The 21,989-nt window shown below is 37.6% G+C and overlaps 1 protein-coding gene across 2 annotated transcripts in view; it reads left to right on the top strand.

Moving 5' to 3' along the window:
- Positions 1-21,989, top strand: part of rock1 (Rho-associated, coiled-coil containing protein kinase 1) — a 106,259-nt gene that overhangs the window by 49,270 nt on the left and 35,000 nt on the right. For both annotated transcript variants that reach the window (XM_067452156.1, XM_067452154.1), the window contains exons 4-18: positions 2,859-2,996; positions 4,948-5,123; positions 5,234-5,318; positions 6,477-6,621; positions 8,947-9,085; positions 9,219-9,310; positions 12,992-13,151; positions 13,258-13,321; positions 13,415-13,503; positions 13,858-13,906; positions 14,074-14,209; positions 14,789-14,868; positions 15,528-15,774; positions 19,172-19,278; positions 21,468-21,618. In XM_067452156.1, coding sequence (XP_067308257.1) covers positions 2,859-2,996; positions 4,948-5,123; positions 5,234-5,318; positions 6,477-6,621; positions 8,947-9,085; positions 9,219-9,310; positions 12,992-13,151; positions 13,258-13,321; positions 13,415-13,503; positions 13,858-13,906; positions 14,074-14,209; positions 14,789-14,868; positions 15,528-15,774; positions 19,172-19,278; positions 21,468-21,618 — 1,858 coding nt within the window. The remainder of the gene's footprint in view (positions 1-2,858; positions 2,997-4,947; positions 5,124-5,233; positions 5,319-6,476; positions 6,622-8,946; positions 9,086-9,218; positions 9,311-12,991; positions 13,152-13,257; positions 13,322-13,414; positions 13,504-13,857; positions 13,907-14,073; positions 14,210-14,788; positions 14,869-15,527; positions 15,775-19,171; positions 19,279-21,467; positions 21,619-21,989) is intronic.

Below are 21,989 nucleotides of genomic sequence, written 5' to 3'. Positions count from 1 at the left end.
ACGCCAAACAACATGCTGGGTATTGCTAGCTAGCCAGGTAGCATAACAGTCTGTTAACAGCTGGGAGACGCTCAATTGCTCCAGTACATTCAAATAAGTCAGGTGTTGAAAGCTGGCAAAAACTTGGTGCCCAGCTGGCAGGACATGAATTTGCTGGAGGCAGAGAACAAGGTGTTGAGGCAACTTCCGGAGTTCACTGATGCCTTGTACTTGGTGAACACTATGTTAGTGTCTCGTACCTCAAACCAGTAGAACATCTCGTCAATGAAACCATTTTTGCTGAGGGCGAAAATGTCTCAAGACAACCATTATAGCCTGCTTGAATGATGAGTGTCTAGAACCTGGCACATGTGACCCGCTGGATATGACTGCTCTTCTTGATCCCTGCTTCAAAACTCCCCCCCACTGGAAACCTCAAATTATACATTATAAAACAGTGTAGCATTGCTGTTAGTGTATTTTGCCCCATGCGACTGCTGTGCATGGTAAAAAAACAAACAAAAACTGCTGTGTTTGCAAAACATTTGTTTTGTAAATACAATATGGCATATTTGTTATACTTGTTTGTATACTTGAATAACTTGCGTAACTTGAGTAATGGATATTTTGTAGTATATTAAAATGTAATATTTAGACTTTTGCTTATTTGCAGAACAATATGTCTGCACTAATCTATCTTATTTACAATCATATTTTAATACTTAAGTACATTAAAAATAAAGTACTTTTGTACTTGTGCTAAAGTAAAATTAGAATTTTGTAATTGTAATTTTACTGGAGTAATATTTTATTAGGGTAGATTTACTATCTGTTCTTTTTAGGGCTGTCAAAATGAATGCTTTAAAGCAAATTAATTTGAACACTACTAATTTAATTAACGCAGCACATATTTTTTATTTGATCTATGGCCCATAGTTGGAGAAATTGAAATCAGCCATAGACGTAAAGGATGCAGCAGCAAACATTAATAGAGAAAGAAAAGGGTTAACAATAACTACTCTGAAACAAGCGTAGTTATAGCCCACATAAGCACCCCAAATTTTCTACATAACTTATATTAGACTCCAGGTTGAAAGACAAGTGTGCTTTTTTCACTGAGCACATTCTCTGCAGTCCGAGCGCAATGCACTGAAGCTCACTCTCGCGCTCAGGTAAATCATTAACACCATCACCGCTTACAGTACTTGTGTTTTATTGAACTAAATACATTACAATCGGCTAAAACGAATACGCAGGTTACTTTTCGGAACGAGCACTCTCGAGTCTGTGTTCTTAACAATGTTCGCGTAAATCACGGCACAGTTCGGCACACACAGACATAAAATACCGGCAGTTCAATAGGGAACGCGCATCTCTTAAAGGGGTACTTCAGCGCTGGGAAGATGAATCTGTATTTAAACTGGGTCATCAATGTAGTAGAAATGTGAAATTATTTTTGAATTTGATGCCTTCTAGACTGAGAAAAGACAGAAAATGTATTTTTGTCTCATGGGGATGAAAGACTACAATTCCCAGAATGCTTCGCTGCCCTGTGAGGCCATTCCCAAAGTTGGAGAAGACACTAAAATTAAAAACTGAACGTGTCTGTTCAATATAATGAGTGAGTCACCGCGCAAGTATCACAGCACTGAGCACTAACTGCAGGAATGAGATAAATGAGCTGATGAGCTCTCATGATGAGAGCTGAGGTAATCACGACTATACTCGCGGCATACATTCAGTTAAAAGACTTCCATTGCTCACCATAGCTCTGTTTAAATGAGTGCCTGCAGCTGCGAGCTGAGCTCTGAGTGTAATCTCCCATCCCCCATGCGCAAATTCCAAACATGTGGAAATGGATCCCTCTGCTGGCTGTAGTCTTTAGTCTTTGGCCAAACATTCCTCCTATGATGCAAATGTGGTCAATTTGCATCATAGGAAGAATTTTTCCAGAAATAAAATCCATAAATCTCTTGTCTCAGGGGGATATGAAGGGGAAAGCACAATGATTTGAATATACTCCAGGGTTTCTACTGATACAAAGCCATATGCTAATCGCTGAAGTAACCCTTTAAAGAGGCCACGCTATATTCCTACTCGTGGAATATGGACCTCCTCTAGGTATGGTGTGGGACTGGTGCATTCCCAGGTCCGCATGACAGCTTTACAATTTTCATTTTTCATACAAACTGTGCCCTGTTCTGAATTAAACTGCCAGTGTAAAAACTCCCTTTATTTAGATTCTTAAAATCACTGCTTATTCTGAATTTTTAAGCTTAGGCTTAAGAGACATGAACTAGTTCTTTAAAAACATCTATCTTTGATACATGTCTATTCTTCATGCTCTGAGTGTGGTTTCACTTATAATAATAATACATTTGCATAAAGCATGGTGTCATATTTGTCCATATCCATGTTAATTAGAGTATTAAAAGCTCAAAAACATATTAAGGTACATTTTCGAACTGATAAAAATGTGCGATTAAATTGCGATTAATCACGAGTTAACTCATCACACTATGCGATTAATCGCAATTAAATATTTTAACCGATTGACAGCCCTCGATCTTTTACCTTATTTGTGTTCTGCATTGCTGACAGTAAAATAAGCATCTATAAACCTATGTAAATGCCCAGTTATGCAAAGGAAAAAACACATTGGAACTGCCAGAATAAAAAAAAAGAAGTGATTTAGATTTGTGGTTACAACTACTACATGCGCTTGTTTTTTCCTTACATTTTTTACTTTTCATCAGTGTGAATACAGTAGAAGTTATGTGAGTGTTATATTCTATATTGTTTCCTTTGTGTGTCATAGTTCAGTGAAGTTAAAGTAAATAACAAGCCCTATTCATGTTCCCTGTCTTCCTGTTCTGTAGGTGAGGCACAAAGCCACAAAGAAAGTGTACGCCATGAAGCTGCTCAGCAAGTTTGAGATGATCAAGAGGTCGGACTCTGCTTTCTTCTGGGAAGAGAGAGATATTATGGCCTTTGCCAACAGTAATTGGGTAGTACAGGTATGAATCAATAGATTTAATTATGATTGTTAATCATAATCAGTTGAGTGATTTGTCTTTAATGTGGAGGAATGTCTAGTTGCTGTCTAGTTAATTAAAAACAAATTAAAAAAATGGAATGCATTATATGCAGGGTATGCGCAACAAACTTCCGTTATCTGTAAAACAGGTGCCTCACTTCTGGTTCAGTTGTTTTGTATGTGCTCCGTTAAATATAAAGCGTTAAATATAAACTTTTGCACAAGTTGCATTCAAAGCAGCAATGAATGATTGAGCCATAAGCAATGTCCATCGCAAATAATTTGAATAAAATAGCAATAAAGTAAATTGAATAAAATGGAAACAATAAAAATTACTAGCTAGGTTAGCTAAATACCTTAAAATCCATAGATATCACCATCAGTCCGTACTGATGCTAACACTTTCTGTGTGTGTGTGTGTGTGTGTGTGTGTGTGTGTGTGTGTGTGTGTGTGTGTGTGTGTGTGTGTGTGTGTGTGTGTGTGTGTGTACGCGTATGTGTGTGTTTATTCCGGGGCGTTGTAATTCTTTATTTTGCTAGTCCAAATATAATTTGCTGTATTACAATAAAAAGGAGTACCAAAATTAATCTTATATCAGGGTTTTTCCTGGGTCAAAAATGGTCTTCGGTGGTGGCTGACAGACATGGTCATTGGTCATCCAGACACACAGTACCTCACATGATCTGCGGGTGCAATACTGACAATAAATCTATAATAAAAACAAAGAAACAGTTTATAATTTTTGCTTATCTAATTTTGAGATCTCACGTTATATGATCTTTTACCTTCATGTTTGTTTCTTTGTTTCTCTCTTCTTTTTTTTTTACTATTTACTCAAATTTTTTTGATATATAATCATATCAATATTAAAAAGTAGCATAGAAAAATGAACAAATAGCCTAATTTTCTACCAAATACTATTATATAAAATTATTATCTAGCTTACAAATTGGTTTTCACCTCACTCCACTCTAAACTAAATGATAATATATTTTACTACACATTGTCATCATAAATAACCTGAAAATACTGTGGATAAGATTATTTCTTACTTGCCACTCTTGCTAAATTGGGTAAGCACACTTTTGTTCTTCTCATTTTAGAGGTGTTCTGAGTAAATTATCAAAGCACATAATTGGCATTTTCAAAATGGTATATTAAATGATCTTGCAAGAATTTTGATCTGAAACTTCAGAGACACTCTGGGGACACCTGAGACTTATATTACATCTAGTAAAAAGGGGCATAATAGGTGTCCTTTAATTGAACATAAACAGTTGACAATGAATATTTATGGCGAGTAAATTTTCTTGGCAGTTGTGGCAAAATGTTAGTTTATGACGTTTGTGTGTGTTTGTATCCGTAATCTAATGCAATGTAATGTATACAATCAAACAAAAATTATTCAGACACCAGATATACATTTTTACTAGTGGGTGCAAGACACTATAGTCAATTTATGTACGCGAGGATGGCAAAATAAATTATACTGTGACATTATGCCCAAAAATTCTCTTTATACAGTGGACTACAAGTAAAATTGATCAAATTTGGGACCAAAATTATTCAGACACTTTGACCTGACCATGTTCTGCTTATGTGTTTTTTCTTTCATTGCTAATGCGACCTTTTACATCAAGACAACAAAATTGAAGCACTGCTTGGTAATTGGTTGACCTAAATTGGTATTATGTAATTGTGTACTTAAATTTAACAGCTGATTGGTGGATTTTAATCCCGTACATCCCTTTCTATCAAAGTTATCTGACATTATCAAGATTCATTTGTTGTTGTTTAACTCTGAGCTCTTGTCATATTTTATTACCATTTTCTAAACGATAGCGAATAAACTGGGATAATGTAAGAAAATGTTGAAAGTGTCTGAATACTTTTTGGTTTGACACATATATATTTGTTTTTTGTTGTCCAGCTGTTTTATGCATTCCAAGACGACCGCTACCTCTACATGGTTATGGAGTATATGCCAGGTGGAGACCTGGTCAACCTAATGAGCAACTATGATGTGCCTGAGAAGTGGGCACGTTTCTACACTGCTGAGGTTGTGCTGGCACTGGATGGCATCCACTCCATGGGCTTCATTCACAGGTCTCACTCATACATTAAACAGGCCTCTCTTTTTTTCAGTTGTGCTTGCTTTCTTGACATTTTGAAAATAACCAATATGCCTGTGTGTTTTTGCTTAACACTCATCTTAGGGACGTAAAGCCTGACAACATGTTGCTAGACAAGGCAGGTCACTTGAAGCTGGCAGACTTTGGGACCTGCATGAAAATGAACAAGGTACTAGTGATGAGCAAAACTACACATTTTTATAAAAATAAAATACAAAAAATAAACTTCCTCTATATATGTATATTTATAAAAAATATATTTATATCACATATAATCGTCTCAAAACAAATGATTTTGTGAAGCTTATAATTATACATTTTTAGCACAGTACTGTACAGTATTCCAACAATAATACTGTGTACAATAGAGGGCAATCTGATGTCCGACGGTGATATTTGTTTTTAATCACTGACAAGTTCAATTAAACCATCAAAATATGAAGCTTTTTTTAATATTAAAACTTAAAACGAAGCGCTAAACTTGGTTATGGGTTCTGTCTGATGAAATTATTTGGCAAAAAACACATCGACTACAATACAGTCTGTTATTAATAATATTTTGTTGATTCTCTCGTGTTTACACATGGTCATCATTTATTTGTATGACAGCCTGGCCAAAAATAATTTCAGTACAATTTGGCATGTTTCATAGTGTTATCACAGATAAAACCATTGACTCCAAACACAACTATGCAATATGCTTACACATAATTTTATAATATTTTATTAAAGTTTGAAGATTTTAATTTTCCTATGCCGGACATTATACTGTTCTTACATAATGTATAATGGAAATTAAGAAATAACGCAATTTTCTAAAGAGAAAACAAAACTTCACATTCATAACTTCTACTATACTGTTACAATGTCAGGGGCGCTGTGTTCATGAGTCTGAATATATAATTGTCATTCATCATATGATGTAAAACAATGTTTTTAGCTGCATTCTCTACTTGGCTATGGCCTAAGAAACTCAACATCATAGTTATCAATACAACTGTGAATATACATTCAAATAATAATAATTTAAATGAATTTAAATTAATAATAATTATCAGTTGTACTGGATGAAATGGCAGTTGCCTGTTTCACATAGCAGCGAATGTTGTTCACGGCAATCCGTAGAAACTTTTTAAGCACCGCTCCTAAAAAAAAAAAAAAAAAAATCATAGCAATAATCTAAAAAAGGAAATCTACATCTAAATCTATTCAACCTAAAAAATAAACAAGTCAGTTGGTGAATGACAACCTTAACCATTCTTTCACAGTACTGCCGTCACATTTGGTGTATTTTCAGTTCTGCTCTCTTTGTTTTTCCTCTTCTTAGGATGGAATGGTACGATGTGACACAGCAGTAGGAACTCCAGACTATATTTCTCCAGAGGTACTGAAGTCACAGGGAGGAGATGGCTACTATGGCCGAGAGTGTGACTGGTGGTCTGTGGGGGTCTTCCTGTATGAGATGCTCGTTGGTGAGTTAACATCAGTGCAATGAGGTCTTTCTTGCATCTGCAAAAAACCTTGCAAAAACCTTGTAGCTTTTGCCCATAGGTTTCGTTTTCATGAGTATCAGTCAACCTTGCCATGCCAATGGGCTAGATTTGGCGGTTGCTTGTGGTCAGTGGATTGTCTAAGAAAAAACAGAGTTAAATGAATTCATATTCACAGGATTCACAGCAAATTTAGTACTTTTAAGTTTATGTATGTATGTTTGTTATTTAGAACAAATTCAAGTAGCATAGTAAATGTCAAGTCTGTGAGCATGTACTTGTGTTCTACTACAGGCTACTCTGTGCTATACTGTATTAAAGATGAATCTTGTGTTTTAATACTCTTCTCATAGAAAAAAAAAAAGGTGGTTTAATTTGGGAACATTAAAAGTAGTAGCCCATTTCATATACATGTATTTACTCATATTATTTAATGCATGTTTTATTTTAGTGGTGGTGGAAAGGTATTTTATTGAACAAATAAATTAGCTCTCTTATTGTAGAGTTCATTGTAAAAACGTTATCTATTGTGAAGGGTCATATTCATCCGCACAGTCCCGCAGAGCCGAAGCACAAACCAAACAATATTCTTCCTGCATGCAGATTTGTTTTTTAACTGCTAGAAGGCCAAAAGTTACATACCTTTAACTAAGAATAAGAAAGGAATGGACAAAAAAACTGAAACTTAAAGCAAAGAGACAGATTAATAAAACATCCTCATGTATTATAATTTTGTAATAATAATAACAATAAAGCATTATTGTTAACTTTAACACACTAAAACTAATAAGAAATGATTTCTGTTAAGTAGAATAAAATAAGATGCACTATATTGACTAAAGGTTCTGGATGCCTGCCTTTACATGCACATAAACTTTAAATGATATCCCATTCCCAGTCCGTAGGGTTTAATATGGAGTTGGCCCACCTTTTGCAGCTATAACAGCTTCAACTGTTTTGGGAAGGCTTTTCACAAGGTTTAGTTAGGTTTATAGGAATTTTTGACCATTCTTCTAGAAGCACATTTGTGAAGTCAGGCACTGATGTTGGACGAGAAGGCCTGGCTCGCAGTTTCCGCTCTAATTCATCCCCAAGGTCTTCTATCTGGTTGAGGTTGGGACTCTGTGCAGGCCAGTCAAGTTTCTCCACACCAAACCCACTCATCCTTGTCGTTATGGACCTAACTTTGTTCCCTGGTTTGCAATCATGTTGGAAACAGGAAGGTGCCATCCCCAAACTGTTCCCACAAAGTTAGGAGCATGAAATTGTCCAAAATGTCTTGGTATGCTGAAGCATTAAGGGTTAATTTCAAAAGAATCAAGCCCAACCCCTGAAAAATAACCCAACACCATAATCCCCTCTCCACCAAATGTACACTTGGCACAATACAGTCTGACAGGTACTGTTCTCCTGGCAACCGCCAAAACCAGACTTGTCCATCGGATTGCCAGACAGAGAAGCGTGATTCGTCCCTCTAGAGAACACGTCTCCACTGCTCTAGAGTCCAGAGTACCCTATCGCTGGTGTGTGGTGAGCCAGTGGCGCTGTTGTGGTGTGGCTGCCGTCACATCATCTAAGTTGATGCTGCATTGGTGATGGTCGAGGAGAGATCCCTGACATGAGTGTAAAGCACTTTGGGCGTACAGTAGTACATAATATGAAAGTGCTATAGAAGTGCCTCATTCATTCATCCATTCATTAAAATTTGCACTCTGAAGAGTATTAAAGGTTTATATTTACATTGTAATCAGAGGTGTTTAAGTTATTTAGAATCTAAGCAGCAAGTCCTCTCATTATATAGTGCAAACCCGATGTAAATAAGTGTAGTCAGCTTCGGTTATTATAACTAGAGTTTTTGCAAAAGAACAGAAGTGAATGACAGCTTAAGTGATTTTAAAAGGACTGTTCTGTTTTTAATGTATAAACAGATAACTTGTCTAATAAGCCATTTGTTGGTGAATCAGATTAAACCGTGTTTGTGAAAGGACAGCTCATTTGAAAGATGTGTTCTCTTAGTATTGTAGTGTGGTGCAGTCTTTTTATCTCATCATATCTCAGTGCTTTGTTTAGAGTGCTCATGTTGCAAATTAAGTTGTCTATTAAAAGCTACACTTCTGGGCATAGATCCCTACATCCAGAGGGAATAGGCAGAAACAGAACATTTTGGCTCCAGTTTAGAAACTAAGCTTGAAAGATGAAGACACATTCCTAAGAATGTGAGACTTCCCAACAGATAGTGAGATCACAAAGCTAGGAATATAGTAAGCATTCAGAAGAATGAGTGTATGTTGTCCGATGTATCCTTAGGTGACACGCCATTCTATGCTGACTCTCTGGTGGGCACCTACAGCAAGATCATGAATCACAAGAATGCCCTGACCTTCCCCGATGACAGCGACATCTCGAAGGATGCAAAAAGCCTCATCTGTGCTTTCCTCACAGACAGGTTTGTATACAAAAAAATTATTTTAAACTGCAAATAATATACAATACTTGTTTTGGTCACAGATCAGTTGCATATCAGGACGAAACGAAAGGGTTAACTTAAAATACACTTTGCTAATCTCATATTTTTCTAGGGAGGTGCGGTTAGGACGCAATGGAGTCGATGAAATCAAACGACATGGTTTTTTCAAGAACGACCAGTGGTCATGGGAGAGCATCAGAGAGAGTGAGTCGAATTTCTGAGCCTCAAATCTGCCAGCTTGGTTACCTTTTCATTTGTTTTAAATTAAAGACCCCATGTAATTAAAATTGCAAACAGGTTGAATCAACATGAGAGGGGGAACTAGGGGTGTGCGATATTGACACAAAATGATATCTCAATTTTTTTGAGTGTGAGTGTGTTTGTTGTGTTGGGAGTTTTGGCAGATTTAGGACTGCTGTGGACAGCTGACTCCTAAAGTATGTGATTTTCGTAATTAGGGGTGTCCCCGACTAAGGATTTTCACATTCGAATCAGAATTTTCGAATCTCTCTATGGTCGACCAATAGTTGAATCATCTATGTGTGTGTGAACCATAGACCGGAAAAAAATAAATGGTATAAACGGGTTAGGATGGGCAGAGTATTATATTTAGATTATATTTAGATATAAGTATTATAGTATTATACTAAGACTATTTATATTTTACTTTACACACGGCGCACAGCCACCACTTTTAATAAAGTGATCAAAACTAGGCTACACTACACATTCGTAAATTAACCGTTCTCTCATAACATTTAAAAGCCACGATCGAAACACAGAACATCACACAAATATATAAAACAACATTTTGATAAATAAACCTAAAAAAAAAAAACCTGCCTAGAGAAGAAAAGAACACTTTGAGTGCGTTTATATGCACGTTCTTAAGCCGATTGTGCCTAAAGGGGGTCGCACACCGGACTGAAGCTCAGTGCCGTGTCTCAGGATCTCACACCAGGCAGACGTGAACATTATATACGCGCAAGCTCAATTTTGAATCGACTTCTGACAGAAGAGCTGCACGATGAGTGTATCTTGTAGCAGAGGGTGAAATCAGTATGTACATTCACGATTTGAGGGAAATATACATTTAATCGCCGCGTCGAATGCCTCCGTTGGTGTATATGTGTTCGAATTTTAAAGGCGACGTCTTTATAACACTAATAACCCCCATATTGCCTAAAATGGTATGATCCTCGTTTCATAACACCCGCGAAGATTCGACCATGAGATCAGTGGTCGAATCCGGTCCTGCATATCGATGCATCGAATCTTCGACTATTAGGGGTCACCCCTATTCGTAATATTCCTTGTGGTTGTCAGTTTGCAGCAGTGACCAAAATTATTTTTAAAAAAATTTTTTAAATAGATTTTTACTTTTTTGGGGCAACATTTCATAAATAAATTAATTTATAATAAGATGACAAAATAGGACTGTTACCAATCAAATTAAATCAATATCAACAAAATGGCAACAAAAAATCTTTGCAATGCAGAAGGAACACAGAAGCTGCATCTTAAGTAGCATTTAGATGTATTTAAAGTGTTTAATGCAGCTCAGAGGGACATTCATTCATTTAAAGATACTTTAAATGTGAAATTAAAACCGCCAGTAGGTGGCAGCAAGTCACTGTTAATTAGCGAGTCGTTGAGATTCAACCGATTCATTCAAGTGACTGATTCAGGAACTAAGCATTTGACTAGAATTAATGAGTGAGTCATTGAGTAATTAATTCAAATGATTTGTTCATTCATTAATGAGAAACTGCCACAGCTTAGTTTGGAAAAACTAAGTCACTTAGTCACTAACAAAAAAAGTCAGTTAAGTCACTTAAAGTCGACATGAAACGGAAGTTGAGATCATTTTTTTTCCTCTTATTGTCACGTATATTCGAGTGAAACCGCCTATTAAATAAAATGTAGGGCGGGGCTTGATTTTGTCCTTCGGGAATTTTATTAGATTGTTGGAAGTTGGGCATTGCTAACAAAATGGAGGCAGATTTGAATGCCAGTTTGCGTTCAGTTGTGGAAAAAAAAAATATATATATTTTTCCTGCACTGTAGAGGGGTTCTATACAGTAAAGTAAGTCACGCACACAGCATAACACCTAGATAAACTTATTGAGTTGACATAACACATGACTAACTGTATGTAAGAAATGTATTTCAATTAATCATAAAATGGCTCTGATATGTAACTAGACATTAAGAAATCATGTTAATTTCAAATACTTATACCACTGACAACAGTTGTCCGACCAGAATATTGTCATTTAAAAGTTGTTGTTGCAGCCCTTAACTGATGTTGATGTTGACATGTGTTTTGGCCTGAAGCGCTATCCTCCACTTATCAACCAATCAAAAAGTCAGTAGTGTTTGGGCATCCGGGTTGCCAGCTCTGCTCTAGTTACCTCAGCTGCAACTACAAACGTTCCTGCTGGATCCTGCAGCCTATCTGGCAACCTCGAGTCAGAGGGAGGGGAGAGAGGATAGGCCAAAATCTTACATACACTTCCTTTCATGCATTTGATTAAATATTATACGGGTTAATGAATTTATTAAAAAAATAATGAAGTGCACAGATAAATTATTTAGAGTAAACACTACAATATTACATATAAAAATACGAATTGTAAAATTTGATTTCATGCGTCTTTAATATGAACTTTTTTGAAAGTTAATTTGTTTATTGAACTGTTGTATAAAATCAATATTACATTTGTAATCTTGCTGATATTTTATTTAACTGAAGAATTTCTCTGAACGATTCCATGAGAAAGTGTCCTGCTATAAATCCATTCTGGTGCACAATACAACAAAATGAACCTTCTTGACCAGCGTTCAGTCCCTGGAGGGCCATTGACCAGCAGAGTTGACCAACCCTAATTAAACACACCTGAATCAGTTAATCGAGGTCTTCAGGATCACTAGAGACTTCCAGGCAGGCGTTTTAGAGCTAATTTTCTCTGCAGGACAGGAGTTGAGTTTGACACGTGATCTAGACACCAAAAACCTGTGAAGGTCGGGGTCCTTTGGCTTGGGTCTCAATGCAACCACCCAAAACACCCTAGCAACAACACAGCAACAAACTATTTAGCAACTGCCTAATACTTCATGGCAAACTCTCATAGTTCCTGAAAAATCTAAACACGTGTGCTTTAAATTGTGAGTATTGTCTGGTGTGCTTCTTGACATTAAGATTCAGCCGTGTCTATTAACACAAGTGCAAATATCCCACCTTGTTGGCAGAGGCTATTTACACTAACTCCACCCACAATTGTCTGAGCCAGACAAAATTACAAAAAGAAATCCTGTTGGATTGTCTCAAAGGAGTGATTACATCAAACTTGAGCTGTAGGTTTGGTAATGATGGCTGATTTCATGGATGTGACTATTGTGAGTCACAGTCGTAGTGCCACCAGCTGGCAGCAGGAAGTGTTACAAACAGAACGGGCTTTAAAATAAGTCATTTACATGTCCCTGAATCACTTTAATCTTCAATAAATTATTTATTAAGGGTTTTTTTTGAAAATGAAAGTGATATAATGAAAAACAAAAATATTTCTGTTTATATGCTGTTTGATGTACTGTGTCATGAGTCTTTTTGGCGCTTTACTGAATTTTATTCACCAGGTTTCAGCTTTATTTCAATTTCATTTTTTTTCACCCAGGCACTAGCTATTGTGAAATAATTTTGTGAGTTACTCATATTTTCTAAATCCTTATTTAAAAATTACATTTTACTGTAATTTTGGGCATGCCGAAATTGAGACAAATATACCAAGGACAACTGAACTGGATTTGTATCAGACTTTACTCTTTGCGCTTGTAGCATTCTTTGTTTGTTCATGTTCAAATGTACATCTTTATTGTTGTATGTAGCGGCTGCTCCAGTGGTGCCGGAGTTAAGCAGTGACGTAGACACAAGCAACTTTGACGACATTGAGGAAGATCGAGGGGAGGAGGAGACGTTCCCCATTCCTAAAGCATTTGTAGGCAACCAGCTTCCGTTTGTGGGTTTCACCTACTACAGCAATAACCAGTGAGTACTAAGATGCAGAACAGGCAGTCAGTGCTTAGATCCCAGGTGTTTGTGTTAGATTTGTGAAAGTGAGGAAAAAATTAACCGATCATTGATTCTTTGTCAGGTTTCCCCGGGAATCAACTATAAAGAGTGACAAACGCAGCTCAACAAAGGAAGATAAGAGTCATGTAAGAACCTTTAATTAGAGACTTTAAATGAAAGAGCTAATCTCTGTCTGTTAAACTGTGAGGATGAGTGATCGAGTTTCTCTGATCTCTCAGTTGGAGAATCTTCAGAAGAGAATCTATCAGCTAGAAGAAAAACTTCACAGTGAGATGCAGCTGAGAGACGAGATGGAGCAGAAGTGCAGGTGTTTTATCTGTCTGTTTGCTGTTCATCCACCACCCAAATGTTCAGAACCACCCACAAACTCCTCATCCATTCAGATTCAATCCAAACTCCTTATCCATCCAGAACCAAACACATCATCCATCTATCCAAAACAAATTGAACACCCTATCCATCATCCAAAAACAAATATCATCCATCCAGCCACAATACAACAATCTAACCATCCCAAATCACCATCATCCATCTCAAATCGAACTCTTCATTCAGCCATCTATGCCAAGATCCATCCCCTTATCCCTATATCCAAACCTAAAGTAGCATTTTCTCAAAATCAGGCCTGTGAAATCTGTTCTTTGATTTGTTTCCCCCTCAGGGCATCCAATACAAAGCTAGACAAGATAATGAAAGAGTTAGACGAGGAGGTGAGTGAAATGATTTAATCTAAAGCATGTATCGAAATAAATACAGAGGATATGTATTTTGTATGCAAGGCTCTAATAGATAACGGTTAAAATCTGGTCAAACCTTTTTTTTCTCTCTCTCTTTTTTTTTAAAAGCATGTTAATTCTGTTGTCTTGACATCTTTCAGAGAAACCTAAGGAAGAGTGTAGAGGCTAACATGTCTTTACTGGAGAAAGACAAGATCATGATCCAGCACCGAGCAACAGAACACCAAAGGAAGGCTGACCAGGAGGCTGAAAAACGAAGAAATCTGGAGAATGAGGGTGAGGATGCAGTGTCTCATTCCAATTTTGATAAGACTTCAGGTTTTACTCAATGTAACATTATATAGTAATGTAATTATTTATAGCTTATTTTAAAAATGAATTTAATATAACAACATAGCGCATTTTTTATTTATTTAGATCTGCATTCATACAGTTGTTCAAATAAACTCCAAAGAGGCAAGGTTGTGTCGCAAACTCTGGGTTGACGGATCTTATTTGTGACCGCGTTTCCTTCTGTAGAGCTGCTTTACAGCTGAAATTTTTCACCATTAACATTCATTCATTCATATCCATTCAGTCTGCCCAGTGTTAAACAGTCTTTTTAGTCGTTGGCCACTTCAGTTCATGAAATGTTCTGAGTAGAACCAGAACCAGCAAATAGCAGCTATATATCTGATCTACTATGACGGTCTTTAAATTAACTAACGCCTAAAATGAATATTATTCACCTAAGTGAGATTTAGGTCCTTATAATACATGTGTCATTGCTCTATTATCATGTTCTAAGGAAAGATGAAGCATCCCTCCTCTCCATATTAAATCTTTTGTGTGTGTGGTCAATTTCCTTTTCTTTAGTGTCTACTTTGAAGGAGCAGCTGGAAGACTTGAGGAAAATCAGTCAAAACAATGACAAGATTGCCCAACTACAGAACCAAGTAAGCTTATAAAGAAAGAACACCTCTTGAATTAGAATGTTTAAGAGTTAGTGGTGGTGATAGAACTTTTAACAATAACTTTTTTTCCCTCCTGGGGTTTTTGTTTGCGTGCGTGTTTGGGCCAGTGAAAATGTTGTCAGGGCAAGTAAAAATCGGAACACTGGCCTCACCAGGGCCCTAGAAAAACAATTTAGCCCTGCTTCCAAAATTGCAATGATTGACCTAATGATTACCAAACAAATTGTCTGGATAAATCTGTGTAGTGTCAATGCAGATTTATAATCCTGTTGCCGCAACACTGATAAAAATAAGAAAACAAATCAGTGTTGAATGAGTACATTTAGTAGCTTTAAACCTTTACAGTTCGATACTAAAAAAAGCATTCTTATATTACTGGTAATTTTTTTTTAAAGGCTTAATGCTAATGCTTCAAAATCACTATTTAATTTGTATATTGTATTGTATTTTTATTTTTATATAAAGGGAACGGGAAAGTGTTCCAGTAGCTTTTGCTATGGTTTCGAAATAATTTTGGAGGCCATTTGTGGAATTAATTCCTCAAAACAATCATCCCACAAATGTGGCTCTGGTTGTTTCAAAGGTGTTTACACCACATGCCAATTAAGAAACAACATCTTACACAAGCTTGTTCTCCACAGCTGGGGGAAGCCAACGACCTTCTGCGGGCTGAGTCGGACACGGTGGTGCGTTTGAGGAAGAGCCACACTGAGATGGTAAAGTCTATGAGCCAGCTGGAGGGCGTGAATCGTGAGTTGCAGGAGAAGAGCCGCGCCACAGAGAGTGTCAAACAACAGCTGGAAAAAGAGCTTCTGCAGCTGCAGAACACGCTAGACACAGAGAGACGAACCTGCAGCCAGGGCTCAGAGGAGATCAGAGATCTGCAAGGTAAGAGTGGGCTATACTTTACCTGATTTAACTTGACCAACATAGATTTTATATATATATATATATATATATATATATATATATATATATATATATATATATATATATGTATGTATGTATATGTATTATTTACTTCACCTTTTAGTTGTCATTATGTTATGACTGATCTGTGTGTATGTGCATATGTATGTATGTATGTATATACAGGGAGTGCAGAATTATTAGGCAAATGAGTATTTTGACCACATCATCCTCGTTATGCATGTTGTCTTACTCCAAGCTGTATAGGCTGGAAAGCCTACTACCAATTAAGCATATTAGGTGATGTGCATCTCTGTAATGAGAAGGGGTGTGGTCTAATGACATCAACACCCTATATCAGGTGTGCATAATTATTAGGAAACTTCCTTTCCTTTGGCAAAATGGGTCAAAAGAAGGACTTGACAGGCTCAGAAAAGTCAAAAATAGTGAGATATATTGCAGAGGGATGCAGCAGTCTTAAAATAGCCAAGCTTCTGAAGCGTGATCATCGAACAATCAAGCGTTTCATTCAAAATAGTCAACAGGGTCGCAAGAAGCGTGTGGAAAAACCAAGGCGCAAAATAACTGCCCGTGAACTGAGAAAAGTCAAGCGTGCAGCTGCCAAGATGCCACTTGCCACCAGTTTGGCCATATTTCAGAGCTGCAACATCACTGGAGTGCCCAAAAGCACAAGGTGTGCAATACTCAGAGACATGGCCAAGGTAAGAAAGGCAGAAAGTCGACCACCACTGAACAAGACACACAAGCTGAAACGTCAAGACTGGGCCAAGAAATATCTCAAGATTGATTTTTCTAAGGTTTTATAGACTGATGAAATAAGAGTGAGTCTTGATGGGCCAGATGGATGGGCCCGTGGCTGGATTGGTAAAGGGCAGAGAGCTCCAGTCCGACTCAGACGCCAGCAAGGTGGAGGTGGAGTACTGGTTTGGGCTGGTATCATCAAAGATGAGCTTGTGGGGCCTTTTCGGGTTGAGGATGGAGTCAAGCTCAACTCCCAGTCCTACTGCCAGTTTCTGGAAGACACCTTCTTCAAGCAGTGGTACAAGAAGAAGTCTGCATCCTTCAAGAAAAACATGATTTTCATGCAGGACAATGCTCCATCACACACGTCCAAGTACTCCACAGCGTGGCTGGCAAGAAAGGGTGTACAAGAAGAAAATCTAATGATATGGCCTCCTTGTTCACCTGATCTGAACCCCATTGAGAACCTGTGGTCAATCATCAAATGTGCGATTTACAAAGAAGGAAAACAGTACACCTCTCTGAACAGTGTCTGGGAGGCTGTGGTTGCTGCTGCACGCAATGTTGATGGTGAACAGATCAAAACACTGACAGAATCCATGGATGGCAGGCTTTTGAGTGTCCTTGCAAAGAAAGGTGGCTATATTGGTCACTGATTTGTTTTTGTTTGGTTTTTGAATGTCAGAAATGTATATTTGTGAATGTTGAGATGTTATATTGGTTTCACTGGTAAACATAAATAATTGAAATGGGTATAAATTTGTTTTTTGTTAAGTTGCCTAATAATTATGCACAGTAATAGTCACCTGCACACACAGATATCCCCCTAAAATAGCTAAAACTAAAAACTAAAACTGAAATATTAATGAGTTTTTTGTGTTCATTGAGAACATGGTTGTTGTTCAATAATAAAATTAATCCTCAAAAATACAACTTGCCTAATAATTCTGCACTCCCTGTATGTGTATATATATGCATACATACATACATACATACATACAGGGTCATGGGCGGCCAAGGCTCATTGATGTACATTGGGGAGCAAAGGCTGGCCCGTGTGGTCCGATCAAACAGATGAGCTCAAATTCCTCAAGAAGTTAATGCTGGTTCTGATAGAAATGTGTCAGAATACACAGTGCATAGCAGTTTGTTGTGTATGGGGCTGCATAGCCGTAGACTAGTCAGGGTGCCCATGCTGACACAGTCCACCACCAAAAGCACCAACTTCACATGAGAATCAGAACTGGACCACGGAGCAATGGAAGAAGGGGGCCTGGTCTGATGAATCACGTTTTCTTTTGCATCGCATGGATGGCTGGGTGTATGTCCATTGCTTACATGGAGAACACATGGCACCAGGATGCACTATGAGAAAAGGCCAGCCAGCAGAAACAGTCAGTGCGTCCCAATTCGCATACTATCCATACTAAATAGTATTCTAAAAGAGAATTATTATGTCCCAAATTGCAGTATGTTTAAAAGAGTATTCCAAAGATTCCCGGATGGTTTACTATTTCCAAATGTTTTTTTTATTTTTATTTACTATGTCAGAATTTGAAGTGCAGATCGATGCGCACTCGAACAGCTGATATTGCCCATAACCAATTGCGAGTTGGACGAGGATTCGATTAGAACTACAAACGCGGATAAAAAGTGTTAAAAAACTACAAACATGACGAATGTGCGAGTCCAGTGGTTAAGTAGAGAGGTTTAGATAAAGGTTTGCGTGACAAACTATTACTATTTAACCTAACTAAAATATATTTATTCAGTGTTGTCCACATTATATTTCATCTGCAGCAGCATTGTGAACTTTTGCAATGACACTTTTTAAAGCATCTTTATATTTAAACTGCAAACGCACAGGGAGAGTCTCTGAATTAAAAACCCACGAATGGCAGATCAACGTGTGGCTATATTTCTCTCCGATACGGTAGGAAATTAAACTGAATGTGGAGGATTTGAACTGTGACGATGATTAATGGCAGTTTAAACGGTGAAGGGATGCACGTAACTCTAAGCGACAGAGTCTGTTAAAGGTGACGAATTAGTGTGTCCCAAAGCTTGCATACTCTATTGCTACATACTCAAAAGTATGTACTTTTTCTTCAAAAAAAGAGTACATACTTTTAGGACGTAGTATAAGTAGGCGAATTGGGACACAGCAAGTGTGAGGCTTTGGGGAATGTTCTGGTTGGAAACCTTGGGTCCTGCCATCCATGTGGATGTTACTTTGACACTTACCACCTGCCTAAGCATTGTTGCAGACCATGTGCACCCTTTCATGAAAATGGTATTCCCTAGTGGCTTTGGCCTCTTTTTATAGGAGGATATTGCGCCCTGCCACAAAGCAAAAATGGCTCAGGAATGGTTTAAGGAGCACAACAAAGAGTTTGAGGTGTTGACTTTATTATAGGTGTATGACCTTTATTATGGAGAAAGAGGTATAGACTGATGTGGAAAAAAATAGTTGAAACAGTTTAGCAAAAGGCTGAAACAAAACAAAATGTGAAAAAAGTAAGGGTCTGAATAGTTCTGGTCTGAAAATATTTTTTTTTCTTTGGTGTGCAAAACCAGTGAGATCTAAGTCTGTTTTTTGTTTGTCTCTTTGAAGCTCGTATCACAGGTCTACAGGAGGACAACAAGAACTTGAAGCAGAGTCTGTCTAAAGTGGAGCTGGAGAGGAAACAAGTCCAAGACAGATGTAACTTTCTTGAAAAGGTTTGTTATTTTAATATTATTTTATTTTAAAAGTAATAAAAATATAAAATATGTTTTACATAATAATTGCAGTCTATTTGGGGCCATTTTTACATTGTGACTATTTTGCATTACCATACATTGCATTGTCAGTTTTAATGGTAGAAAAGGTACAAAATCGTCATTGAAAGGTTACAGTGACAAGCTCTTGTATGCCTAAAGGTAAAAAAAAATCTGACCGTGTATAAAAGTAAATATAATGTAACAAAAACATGAGTCATCCTTAAATACTTAAATTTGTGTTTAACCATTCTCTTGGCATGGTTTGTAGGTCAATCAACACTATTTTGGTAACAGAGCTTGGGTGGAAAAATGGGAAAGACTTTATATCACTTTTTAGTGTCTTTGGTGCGATTTTTGTTCAAAATACAAGAGTTTTCCAAGGACCACCTGGTTTCTTCAGACAAACTCCACTTTGAGATGTACTGGTTTATGTCAGTATGCTGTACATAATCACAAAAAATAAGATTTGACGCATAAAGGAAGCTCATTGGCTGCAATACTGCAGAGGCCAGTCAGATTAGCCTGACAAGCCAGACCCACATCAAGATGTTTGGTCTGGAAACTCACCATTGGCAGGGCTCAATCCGAGAGGCGGGATAAACGGTTGTCTTTCAAACTCCCTCCTCACGCAACTGGATAGAGCTACAACCAACCACAGCAACGTGAAGCGGAGCTAGTTGACAGATTAAACTTTCGCTGTATCCAGACGACAAAACACATCTTCCCTTTTTAAGAATGAGTTCAGTGCCGTTCTTTTCTCAAAGAAAAGCTCAACTCCAAGTCTTCCAGAGTCACGGTCAAAGCTGATTCGAAAGACTGCTGTTTGCCTGCTTCTGTGTTTACTAGTAGCACACAAGCGCAACTCTGCCGACATTATGTTAAGCCCCGCCCACCGACTCTATACACGATGTGATTAGCCTGACCAGAGTCTGGACTTTAAAGCTCAGAAGTGTATTGAGAGTTGCTAGACGACACTCGCGGCAGATTAGATTTGCTGCCGCTAGGGAGCGTCTAGATTTCTTGACTACAGTCAGATTGTACCATGTAGTAAACAATGTGATTGATTGTATGCGAATGGCCTATCAGAATGGAAACCTATAAATGGAAATGGATGCTCATAGAATGGAAACCTGGGCAGGGACCCATTGCTATAGTCAATTTAAAAAAATAAATAAAATAAAAACATTAATTTAAACAAAATAAAAAATAAATATAATTTGAATAGAGGCATGTCTCATTCATTAGACTTTCATTATTGGATGAATAATTATATGAATCTCTTGAATGAATGATTCTCTTTTCGCCACCTACTAGCATAAGCGATGACTTGTATTGATACATACAAGTGTCAAAACACTTAAAAAGGTTTTTTAAGTGCTTCATTTTGATCGCAAGATAGCAATGTTCATACCCAAACTATAAACATTTGTTCCCTGCTTTTTAAATGTTTGTAGCACATAAATAATAAAATGTGTGATGCAAAAGACTGTGAAGCTGCATATCTGTACATTTACCTGGCAGCTGCTCTCTCTCCGGATCAGCAGCAGCGCAAACGCTGATTTGAATTTGCAGTGTGATGATCGTATGTTAAAACTTAAATATAACCAAAGTCTTTGGTTTAAAGCTTGTTTCATGTCACGGGTGGCAGCAGAGCGTGCACAGCGCGTGTTTTCGCTGCCCCTGTCAATGAATGAGAGCGTTCACATCGGAAAGCGTGACGGCCAGCTTTCTCATTAATTAACGTGTGCAGCGGAAAAATACTCATGCTCCGCTGATGCTTGTAAACTAGCCATGATAATGGACATGGCAGAATCGTTGTCATTTAGAAATAAGATCGTGTGTGTGTTTGAATCGATATTGTGATCTTTCAGCGATTAATCATCAGGTCTAGTTGACAGTTACTCTTAGAAATCCAAGGCATTGCACTGAGATTTATAGGCCTAAACTGTTTTAAAAATATAGTCTCATGCCATAGTCTCTCTCAAGGATAAAATAAAGTGTTTACTTAAAGTACAATCCACCCACATTTTATTTTAGACCCACTGGTACAATTGACCACAAAGCTGCCTATGTGTTCACTTTGTGTAGGCTGTGTGAAGTAACTATGTTTTGTGTAACTGATGTTTCCATATTCTCTGCATCTTTAGGAAAAGAACAGTTCGGAAATTGACCTAAACTACAAGCTGAAGACTCTGCAGCAGCGGCTAGACCAGGAATTGACAGAGCACCGCATCACAAAGGCTCAGCTCACAGACAAATACGAGTCTATCGAGGAAGCCAAGTCAGCTGCTATGCATGGTATGTGTGTGTGCAAGACGCGCCACGGCCATCCCACAGTGTCCAGACACTGCACGGCATCTTGTTTAGCTGCATGCCCAGACACCACCTCTAAGATGTCACACATGCACACATGGAAGAGTAGAATTCCTCCTCCTTAAAAAGTAGCGGCCTTTTTTTTTCTCTTAAGAGTATAATAAAATCCTAAAAGACATGATGATAGAATCAATTTAAGTTCAGAGAAAGCAGGGCTTGACATTAACACCCACCAACTCGCCAAATGCAGGTGTATGTTATCAGTGGCTTTTGAAAGAGTCACTCTTTCTAGCCACTTTGCCATGTTGAATTTTATATATAATACATATTTTAATTGTAGTCTTTTAAAAAGGCAC

This window comes from Pseudorasbora parva, chromosome 9, assembly GCF_024679245.1.
Source record: "Pseudorasbora parva isolate DD20220531a chromosome 9, ASM2467924v1, whole genome shotgun sequence".
Lineage (NCBI taxonomy): Eukaryota > Metazoa > Chordata > Actinopteri > Cypriniformes > Gobionidae > Pseudorasbora > Pseudorasbora parva.
The sequence above is the reverse complement of the archived record's forward strand: the minus strand, read 5'-3'. Positions and strand labels throughout refer to the sequence as shown.